At 44.3% G+C, this 11,561-nt stretch overlaps 1 protein-coding gene across 24 annotated transcripts in view; it reads left to right on the top strand.

Moving 5' to 3' along the window:
- Positions 1 to 89: 89 nt before the first annotated feature.
- The window catches only part of CREM (cAMP responsive element modulator), a 33,555-nt gene continuing 22,083 nt past the window's right edge, over positions 90 to 11,561 (top strand). For 2 of the 24 annotated variants that reach the window (XM_066991490.1, XM_066991485.1), the window contains exons 1-2: positions 90 to 245; positions 5,391 to 5,514. In XM_066991490.1, the coding sequence (XP_066847591.1) occupies positions 5,395 to 5,514 (120 nt within the window). In that variant the 5' untranslated portion in view covers positions 90 to 245; positions 5,391 to 5,394. The other 22 variants (XM_066991478.1, XM_066991476.1, XM_066991477.1 and 19 more) reach the window with 22 other exon arrangements.

The following is an 11,561-nucleotide window of genomic DNA, read 5'->3' as shown; positions in this document are numbered from 1 at the left end:
CCGGTTGGCCCCGCCGCCTGCCGTTGGGGAGCCCCTCGGCCACTCGGCGGCGCCGCCCGCGGCCAGGCCCCGCCCCCTTCGGCGGCCGGCGGCGCTGGGAGTCGCCGCGGACGCCATTTCCTCAGCGCCCCCGCGGCGGCGCGGCTGCATCAGCGCTGACGTGAGGCCGACGCGCGGCTCCGCCCGGCCCAATCCCCCTCCACCCCCACCCCCCTGTGACGGGGGCAGCGCGCACAGGGCGCCGGGTGAGTGCGGGAGGGGGCGGGGACACGGGTGCGCGCAGCCCGGCACCCCCCACGCGCCCTCCCCCCCTCCCTCCCCCCTCCCCCAGGCGGCGGGGCCGCGCGCGGGGCAGCGGCGGCGCGCGGCGGGCAGGGGAAGGGCAGAGGGGCGCTGCGCCGCCGGGAGCGCGCGCCAGGGGGCGGGGGCGGCGCGTCCTCGTCGGGAGCGCGCTCGGAGGGCCGCGCCCGCCCGCCGTGGGGGAGCTCGGGGCCGGGCGGGGCGGGGGGGGGGGATGAGGGGATGGGGGGGGGGGGCAGCGGCTCTGTCCCGGCGCCCCCCTGAGGAGAAGGGGCGGCGGGGGGGGCCCGGCGGCGGCTGGGGATGGGCGGGGAGGGCTGTGCCCGCTTCCAGCGGGGTTCGCTAGCGGTTAAACGGGCCCCGGTGCTGGCACGGCCCTCAGGGGTGTTCAGGGCTCCCCGGGCTGTGAGGACCGGTACCGGCTGCTGGGGTCGTTGTGGGTGCGGTGATCCTGAGGTACCAGGCGGGGGGGGGGGCTAGCTGGGGTCCTGGTGAGGACGAGGAGGGTGGGGAAGGAAAAGGAGAAAAACGTGTGGAAGTTAGGCGATGGGAGAGCAGCGTTGTGCCGCCACGGAACGCCGGCAGAACGCGGCTTGCCCCGGCTGGGCGCTGCGGGCGCCGTGGTGCGCTCCTCACAGCGGCACGGCGGGGCAGAGGGCAGCGCCCCCCTCTGAAAACCGTCTTCTCCCCCAAAACCGGCGCTCCGAGCGCTTCCACGCTCGCTGCCGGGCCGCCAGTAAGTGCAAACCAGGCCTGTGTAAGTTCACACGCTTGCTTTCTAGTAACTTCCCCGAGAATAAAAGCCTTCAAAGAGGTGCGTGGAGCAGGGGTTGAAGCGTATTGCTAAGCCTCTTCCTTCGTCATAAGCCGCCTCTGTAAACAGCCACCGATGTACGAAGTATTGTGGAAATAAAGAAGCTACCTTTAAAACGTCTCTGGGTATTTAATGAGAAAGTCACGCATGCAAGTTTATACCGGTTTGCGCATGCAGTTGAATTTCACGGTCAAACGTTAAATATTCACATTAATATTCACTGATATGCTTCTAGAACAAATAGCACTATTGATGGTAAAATAATTTTTTTGTGATCTTTATCACAGAAAACTATATCATTAAAGATGCTATCCTTGTCCTTTATGGACAAAATATACTAAAAAATGCCACCTATAGGTACTAAAGGCATTACCTACAGATGTAAGTGACTTCCAGTTGTCTGCTTTTCCCTCGAGCTCATGCTGTCAGTTTTGTCCCGTTGGCGATGCTGCTGTTACCAGCTGAAGAAGCTTTTGGTGTGTTTTATGTGCATCTTCATCTTCTTAATAGGTGTTTACCTGCTACTGAGCTACTGTACCTAAGTGTCAGTAACTATAGTAAATACATATATTAATAGGCATTAAGATGTTATTAACTAGATAACAGTTAAGCTTCCTGCCACATCTTGGAAGATCTGCTTGTAGGGAGAAAGGGCTATCTTTGCTTAGGTTAGGGAAAGCCATCCCCCCCCCCCCTTTTTTTTTTAGTGGGAGAGGTATGTCTTGTTTATTGAATTAAAAATCCAGACTAATATTTAAAATTAGTGTCCAGTCATCATAAACAACCAAGGTAGAATATGTAGGAAATGATTGTATTAATGGTGAATATTATAGGACTAAAGCTTGTATATCGTTAATCATACAGTGAAGAAAAACATATCATTTTAGATGGAGGTTAGGACTGTATCCATTAAAACTAATGGATTAATTTTCCTGTAAAACAGGAGGAAGGTTACAATATTATACAGAGGGTAGACTTTAATAAATTTAAGCTGTAGTGTGATGCGTACTAATACTGATACACCTATACAAAGGATTTTAAGTGGTTGACAACAGTGTTTTTTTTTCTTTGAAACTTAAAAGGAAAAAAATCTTTTAGAATTTTATTTTAGTGTGGAGTGATTGAGTATGAGACATGAAAGAAATTATTTGGTAGGTTCTGCATTACTAACTTTCTTACAACTGAGGTTTTAGAAAAACATTGTTTTGATCTACTCCGTTTTATTCTGCATATTTATTGAAGTACTTCAGTATTCATGGTTAAGTGATATATGAGATAGTACAGGAAATAAACAGCCTGTAAGGCTCAGGCTATATAAATCGGAGAGTTTATGAAAATGCACTAAAGACAGCGATACCTGGACCAGATTGTGGAATTCAGAAGTTTCGTAGCATGCACAGTCTTGAGCTGCGCATGAGCCCACGTAAGGTGATGTGGCTGTACCACGGCACCGTGGGCGCCAGTGGCTGCGAGTGACCTTTGCCTGTGAGTTTAGTTATTCCTATGGTTATGTTTACGGAAGGTTCTTAATCTTGTAACATGTATGATTATGATATTAATAGGCTACAATATAGCTTCAGTTAGCCTTCTCATAGAAGTTTCATGTCAACCTAAATCTTTTAAAAGTACTTACGTATTTGTTGTGGTCGTTTTGGTTTTGTAGAATGTAGTTAGACCTTTGTAATTGGGATGGGGGATTTCTGCAGCATTGTTACTCAAGACCCGGTTTTCCAACATACAGCCATATTTTCAAAAATAAGTGGGTTTTAGCTTACCTAGAAGTAGTGTTTTGCTATGGTCTAGGGTAAACTTGAATTTAATGGCTGTCAAAAAACAAAAAAACTAAAGAAAAGCAGCATAAAAAATTTCAGCATAAAAATCTTCAGTTTTTGTTCTTCTTTGCTAAAGATTTAAAATAAGGCATCGTCTATGTTGACTCAGAATATACACATTCATAGGTGGAAAATATATTTCAATTCTTGAGTTTTTCATGTATGCCATGTCTTAATTATGTTTGCTGTTTCACTGACGTATATAATGCTTGTTGTTGTTCTTCTAATTTAATGTAGATAATCTAAAAAACAGTTCTTTCCCTGTACTGTACTTTATAAAATACTAGGAATAACTTTTTATTGGAATTTCTGCTGTGCTGATGCTGTTTTCATAGCTATTAGCTAACTGTTACTGGACTGCAGCAGCTGGAAAAGCTGTGGGAAAGAGATGCTGATAATAAAAGTAGTAAAACAAAACATTTTTGATAGTGTTCTGCAATCAGGAAAGGATTAAGCTACAATTTGGAACATAAAACCCGTTTGTTCATGAAATGAAGTCTGGCTCTTGCCAGGTAAAATTTCTGTGAAATGTTTTCAGTGGGATGAAAATACTTGTGTGTTGGTTTTCTGGTTTGTTTTTTTGTTCACGTTTTCAGCAGTAGGTTATGTGTGACAGATGGCTTTGGGTAACAAAATACTTCAAGGCCTGTACAAAGTGAATTAAATCTGACTGTATTCATATAGGAAGAGGTTGCAGTGACTGTGGTGCCCGTACATAGTCATCATTTAACCTGCCCTGGTGGGTGAGCTGTTCTGAAGCTTACGGAGGCATTCGTAGGTGAACCAGATACAGATTCAAACATGAAAGCTCTGTGGCTATTCCCAGTTTACTAAGGAACAAATACATTTTCTACTTTTTTATTGTTATATTGAATACATGTATACAAATGAAATGCATTAATAAGATAAACATTTTGAAAAATTATGGTGGAAAACTTGGTGAAAACATTCTCCCCAGAGTTGTCCAGTTTGGTGTATTAAAGTAGCCCTTCAATTAGCTCGTACCTAGCGAAAGAGTTGATGAGTTATAACTACGAGAAGGCAGGAATGTTGAAAGAAATTATGAATTTGATCTGAATCGGCGCTGACACAGAGTGTAAAACTTCTGTTCGCAGAAATACCCCGACAAGTGTAAGCGCTTAATTTGTGAGGTCCTGCCAGCAAGGCAGGCTGTTAAATCCGGTCAGTAGGACCCCATTAGAGGAACGCAGGTTTGAAATCCGCTGCTCTGTGTCATTTCAATGGGTTCATCTCTGACCTGTATGGTTTCAGGTTACCACAGAGGTAGAGCAGTGTTTTCATGCCTTTATTCTGTGTTGCCCCAGAAGGAGCTGAGTTGGGACGCAGCGCCGTTAACTTGCCGCATGTGGGACTCTCCCAGCCAGCTGGGACAGCTGGAGGTGGCGCTCAGCCTGGCTTGCCGTGCCCTAGTTCCAGGGCCTGAACCCAGCTGATCTGAGCCTGCAGAAGCTCTGTTTTCTGCCTCTTACAGCCCCTAGCGGTGTCACTTCCTCCTGTGGTCTTAATTCCTTCCCCAACACCGCGCGCAGTTGGGAGCGCGTCTGCGGGGCACGCTGGGCTCTGTAGGTTCCGTACCCCCCGTCTGCCCAACCTATATCCCCATCTTTGTTCTGTTGTGACTTGCACGGTTGCCATGGCAATGCTTGTGACTTGTCACTTGTTCCGTGTTACACCTTCAGTGCAGAGAATGGTAGGAGAGAGAGAAAGGGAGCCGAAGAGAACCTTGTTTTAACACACACACATCTTCCGTTATGACTAAGAGTGCCAAGAGATATGGAAAAGCAACCGTAAGGTAACTGCATTTCTATACAGCAGATATATTTAGAAGCTTTCTCTGTCGAGTTTAAACTTGTAGTTTAAGTTGAGGGTCAGGGAGTTGTTTATTCTTCTCTGAAACTTGCCCTAATTTTAAAACCTGCAGAGTGAGAAGAATGGCTGAGGGTCTTGAGCCCCGAGCAGTTTACAGATAGTTGTACTACAAATCCCAGACCGGGGTTGTTCTCAGCGGAGCCTTTAGAGGGCTGTGCCAGCACGTGGCCGCTGGGAGACACGAGGGACCCTCTGCAGGCAGTGCTGGTGGGCTGTGCAGGAGCACAGTGCTTGTAGACCCTGGTCAGCTCTGCTCAAGACCCCAGGGCTCTGTTCATCCCTCCCCTGAGAACCATTTCCAGAACTGCCCCTCCTTGCAGCTTTCCAAAGCACACGTTTTATAGCTCTTGGCTATGTGAATGAAGATTTAATATGAGTGAGTGGGAAGAAAGGACTTCAATTAATCTGATAAGTTTGAGAAAGATCTATGTGTTTACTGTTAGTTGTTAGTTTACTGCTCCAAATATAAAATAATCTTGTAGTGCTCTTTTCTCCCTAGATGCCCGATAAACCTTAATACAACAAAATTTATATATGTGTGTACTTACTTTTAGACAGATGACCATGGAAATGGTTGAATCGCAACAGGATGAAAATACAGTGGATTCTCTGCCAGACAGAGATGCTGTTCACGATCGGAGTCAGCCAGGCGAAAGTCATATTTCCTCAGTACCTCAGGTAAGCTGAAATGTGGAAAGACGAGAAGAATCAATAAAGTGACATTCAGAAATGTTACGATTCTTTTATTGTTGATGATGAAATTACTAACTTGTATGGTGTTGTCATGTGCTGTTAAGTCTTGTTGTTAAATAGGAAAAAACACCAAGCTTATACTGAAAACCATACCTGCTGTATTTAACGAAAGGCCAGTATAACATCAGGTCTGTTAAAAGGTGACACTTTTAGGAGACTAGGCTTTTCAGAATGATCATTAGGGATCTTTTACACTTTTCTCAGATGATCGTATGTATTTGTTATGCAGATGAGGATAGAGTCCTAAAGAATTGAGGTGGCTGCAAGATCAAACAGTGGAAATGTGTGTCTTGAAGATGTGTTGCATAACAAAAGTGAAAATGAATAAAAATAGTCATTGCTCTTTCCTACTTCCATTTTTTTATAGCATGTGTTTAGTCTTGCAAGTACAATTGTGCTTGTTCTGTTTCATCTCTGTGCATGTGGTGACAGTATCTGGGTTTCTAAAATGTACATGTTCTACATAGTAATCATACCTGGATACTTCTTTGGCAGTTAATGGATAAAGATGACATAAAACAATGAAAATAAGCACTGAAAGGTTCAGCACTTGAGAGAATGTTCTTGCCAGTGCTAAGATTTATAGCTTCAGGATGTTGTGTAGACCCCTTTGAAGGATCTTCAAAACAGCTTTGTGAAATAAAGGAACTGAGTTTAAAAAAAAAAAAAAAAAAAAAAATTAGAGAAATTCTTCCACATCAAAAGTTAGAAGTTAGTAAGATTTCTGTCTGAACTATAATGGAGGGATGCTCCATTATTTCATGCCATGTATGTGGCATGTTAGATACTTGATTTACATTATAGATTTATTTTCAAGAGTGAATGCAACTGGGTTTTTCTGGGTCTTCAGACACCAAGTAGAACTCGTTTGTTTTTTCTAACCTGTGGCATTGGGTTGTGGTTTTGTTATCTACATCCCTGGAAATCCTGTGTTGTTTTTTTTTGTTTTGTTTTGTTTTTTCCCTTGAAGAATGGAGTATGAAACCAAGATATTTTTTTTTCTGCTGATTTCACCCCTTCATTTCATCTTTCTTTGATAGTTCAAATTCGGTGTTTTAACGTAACAGATTTTACTTGTAAGCCATTAGCTCATACAATAGTCTCTGCTGGTATCTCTTGGTACTTGAGTACTGCGTGGTGGTAACTGATGAGGTTCAGCCATGCTGGGCAGGGGCCTTAGGTCTTTCAGTTAAAACCAATAACTCTTGAAGTACTGATGAGGAGAAGAGTCTGGAGTTTACATCTCTGAGTTCCTTAGGCCTTCTGACCAAAAGGAGGAGCTGGGGCAGAGCTCAGAGCTGCTCAGTGCTCTCAGCTGGAGTCCATGTCCCTGTGTGGGCCTTCCAGAACAGCGGGTTCAGCAGCGTGGCGCCGCTGAGGAAAATGGCGGAGCCGGGAGGCCTCCAGCGGGCGGCCCCTGGAGCCCCCGGTGGTGGCCACTGACCAGCGGGGGCCCCGCCACCTCAGGCCAGGCCACCGTGCTCCTCCTGCCACCCCTGCGGCCTGTGGGACACACACTGCTGGCCTTGGGCAGCCGGGAGGCTGTGCCCACCCCCTTGGCGCCCTGAGGCTCAGTTGCCACCGTGTTTCGGTGGGTCGGCCTGACCCGGGAGGAGAGCTTATTGCCGAGAAGGGGGAACGGCCTGGTTTTGCAGGGAGCTTTGTTTGGCCTAGGATGAGGAGGACTCTCGTAGTTTATGTTCCCGCCTGGCACGTTCTGCAGGTGAGAGGTCGTCCCAGTGAAGGTTAGAGAGCCATGGTGAGAGGGGAAGCAGGGACTTTTTGGGATGAGGAACATCCCTACCTGCTTCTGCTGGGTGTGGGATGGGAAACTCGGGGCGCTTCTGAGGGATTTGTGGCTGTGCTGCTGGTCTGGCACCTGTGAATTTGGGACAGAAGGGCACAGATAGCTCCTTCCCCCTCTTTTACCTCTGAAGGAGTGCAGTTAAGGCAGCCACTGAAAGTGACTGTCATGTAGCTTTCTCCCACTTCCAGTCATCTCTCCTAGTAATTTTCTTGAAGTTGTGCAGTAATGTGAGAAAAGTAGGATGAGTTGGTTCCTACCAAGAGGTAAAATGTCTGCTCGCTGAACTTGAGGGTTGTTTTTCAGACATCTGTGTGGGGTTTTTATTTTTTTTTCCAGGCAGATATTTTTTCAACCTTGGTTTTGTTCTGTTAGAGGTAAATCATTTTCATACATTATCTTTTAATACTCAATTTGTGGTTCTCTGTATATTATCAAAGAATGACAGAATGGTTGAGGCAATGAGGGACCTCTAGACCAATAGCCCTGCTCAAGCAGGGTCAGCCAGAGCAGGTTGCCCAGGACTGAGTGCAGGTGGGTTTTGAATATCTCCAAGGATGGATACTCCACAACTTCTGTGGTTGGCCTGTACCATTATTTGACTTCCCTCACAGTAAAAAACAAACAAACAAAAAACACAACAATTTTTCTTGTGTTCAGGTGGAATTTTATGGTTATTAATTTCCTTGGCCTGTTGTTGAATTAATACTTTGTTCAGGGAATGATGAGGAAAATGCTGAAGGATATAACTGCATAGGAGTGTGTTTTGTTTGTCTGTTTTCCTCCTCTGGAATTCAGGCTTTTTAGAGAAATACCTGCCACCTAGTGTGATAAAGGCCGACCAGGTAATCAGTGTGGAGATTGTATGAAGAGAGCAGGCACTGTTTTTGTGCTGAAGCATTCCATTGATACTGTTTGGATGGAGAGCTGTGGTGTGGTGGTATAACCTCCAGTGCCATGGGGACCCCTTATAATTTATTAGCAGAGATAAGAGCTTTTTTTTTTCTTATGTTGTGTAATAGATAGTTATATGCTCCTGCAATTTTTGATGATGAAAGTAAAACATTTTTTCCTGCAAAAGCAAAAATTAGCAAATCAGAAACTAGCAAAATGAGATGCATCTTTCATCCATTGAGGCAAAACTGACAATTTCTGCCTTTAAAGGGATATTTTTGTAATAAAATTAATTAATATAGATTAAGATAGGTATGCAAGGAATTCAGCCACAGACGCTAAGTCCCAGCCACCAACAGAATTATGTAAGAAAATATTTATAAAAGTTTTGGTTGTCTTTAGAAGCTGTTTGAACTGTGTAGAACACCCAAACGAGAAGATCGATGCCTTTTCCTCAGTGAAGAGCAGAGGTGTGAGGTGGTAAACGTCTCCATGGGTTTTGTCTCGTATGCACAGGTGATATGCTAATGCATATAGGGCTGCTCTTAGAAAAATAAGTTAATTTGGACTGAAATATTCTCGTAATATCTATGATAAAATTTGGAACAGTTACATGCGCATTGTTATTTAAATTAATGTTCATTTTGCAGCATTTTTAGAGTCTGTATAGCATTCTGTGGTGTACTGTGCTCAGCTACATAAATATACTAAGTATAACTATAAATAAGTAAGAGCAATATGCTTAGAACTTTTTCAATTTTGACAAAGTACTTTTTTTTTCTTTAATCCTGCATCCTGGATAAGTTCTTTGAATCAGTATTTGCATTTGTTATATTCCATCTATTATTAGAGCTGTGTTTGCTGCCTTGATCTGAAATATTTTCTGTTGACCTCACCGTGCTGGCCCTGAACCAGACATGGGCCAGGATTTACAGTGTGAAAACTGCTGTCGGAGGGATTAGGAGGGACCTTTCTGATGCAGGCACTGCAGAGCTGTTGTGAGCCGGGACTACTCAGGTTTAGCACTTCAAGGACATTCACTTTGGGCTCGCAGCACGAAATGTTGCATTAAATCTTGCTCCTAGGAGATTGAGCACTGTAGAAGTTCTCCACAGTGTTGTGAATGTGGCTCTAAAACCAGCCTGCCAAGTGCAAGTCCAGGGCATTTAGGAAAATTGATGTTACAGCATTACGAACCTGCAGCTTTGTCACTGCTTTGTGCTTCTTCAAGTGTATCCTATTGACAAGTGGCTGAGATCAGTCTAACCTTGATTTCCTTAAAACTAGGAGTTTCCTTCTTGGTGTTGGCTGTGCAATTGGCCAAAACTTCCCTGTCTTCAGCTTTTCCTCGTAAAGGCTAGGCAGTACCTGAACGTGACAAGTCCTGTGCTCTTCTGTTAGGTGAACCCACAAAGGGTTTGTTCTTTTCCAGAAGCACTCCTCTCATTACTTCTGGAGTCCTTGCAGCGTTTAAATTCTACAGCTGAGGCACAAATCAGGTGGAACTGCATGTGGTGTACTTCCTATTAGCCGTGTTTGAGGCATGAGAGGTTGAGTGTCAGTGTGAACTCTGTAGTACTCTGTAGGGGAAAGTTATCTGACCTTGAGTGACAGTGTGTGTACGCAGGACAGCTGTGCAGTGAGCCGTGGATCTTGAAGTCAGAGAACTGATAAGCAGTTGAACTCCTGAAAGAATACGTACCTCAGTGTGAAGATAATTCATGTTTATTTTTCTGACGGGTGGGGTGGGAGGGTGCCTCTTGCTTTGTTTCCCTCTTTTTGCAAGAGGGAGCTCTTCTGTTTCCAAACATACAGAGTACGGGCCCACGCTGCCATGTCAGACTACGTGGTTGGTATTTGTTGAAGCTATTAGGCTCGACTGTTGCACACGTAAGAGGCTCGACCATCAAAGGATATTGCAACATCCAAAGTCTCTTAGCAATTGCTGGGGCATAACCCTTGCACTGTTTAATCAGGTACTTGGGGTGTTAATCTTCCGCTCGCTCTCTGTGTTGCTGAATTGCTTAGGGATTGTTTTCGGGCATTGTGCTACACAGACCTCGGAGTGACGATGTTAGAAGGAGCATTGCTCATCGCTGACGGCTGAAAGTAATGTGTTTTTTGCCAGGGTTGTGTCAGTCAGTGTGTATGCATGATAGCCTCAAATGGCAAAAGTATCTCGGCTAACACAGGACTGTTCAATTCGAAACAATTCAAAGCGAGATGCGAATCAAAATTATTTTTACAGTTTTAAAAATTTGTAAAAGAGATGCAAAATACGACGTTAGAAATTGTCATAGTTCTAGAAAACAAACCTAAGACAAAGTAGTCACAGACTTTAAGTGTAGTTCGTAGGGACTGCAATAACATGAATGTGCACACAGTATAACTTTCAGAAATTGGTGGAAACTCAGCCATGATCACATCAAGTTGAGATGTTTAAAGCAGATATAAATGAGCAAGCAAATCACTTTTTGGTTTTGGAACCAGCTTTAAAGATACTATTGTCTCTCCTCCCCCTGCACCCTACACCTCCATTTAATCTCCTATCTGAATTAATGGGAACAAAACAATTCATCCTGTGATACTGTCGACTTTAGACTATTAGCTGAGTGATTTTTTTATTATTATTTTTTTCCCCTCCTTTTGCGGTTAGACTGAATGAATAAGTAGCTTTTAAATGACAACAGTGTTTCTTAATTTTGAGTACTGGTTTACTTCCTGCTTATATGTGCCTGACCCATTGTGTGCCAAACACAGGAACTAATAAACTGTACATGTAGTGCAGTTTGGTGTTTGTACTCAACATGTTCTTCCTGATACCCTAGAGAATTGTAGCAGATTACTGCTATCTTTGAGAGCAGCAAACTGAAAGGTTTGGTGAAATTGCCTTTGTAATGTTTTGAAAAGTTAGCATGCTTTGTAAATGTTTAGACTGCTCCATGCTCCTTCCTTGAAGCTGGGGTTTGGGATGATGTCAGCTTTGACTGACAGAAAATAGATCGCGATCTCCAGGACGTTCAAGATGTTCTAGATCTCAAATATGTATTCTGATAATAATGTTCGTATTTGTGGTATAGACTGGGAAGAGAGCTTGTGTATCCTATTTACATGGTGCCATTTAATGCCATTTAAGGAATGATTGCTTGCATTTAGGGATTAAAAATGTCCTCAATTGTTTTATTTCCTGAAAATCTGTTCAGTTTACTACAACAATCGAGCAATTGCATAGTGAATGTGTACAAGCTCCTGTGTCTGTTCGCTAGAAACATCG

This window comes from Anser cygnoides, chromosome 2 (assembly GCF_040182565.1).
Source record: "Anser cygnoides isolate HZ-2024a breed goose chromosome 2, Taihu_goose_T2T_genome, whole genome shotgun sequence".
In the NCBI taxonomy this organism is placed as follows: Eukaryota; Metazoa; Chordata; class Aves; order Anseriformes; family Anatidae; genus Anser; species Anser cygnoides.
Note: the sequence above shows the minus strand (reverse complement) of the source record. Positions and strands in the feature narration are given on the sequence as shown.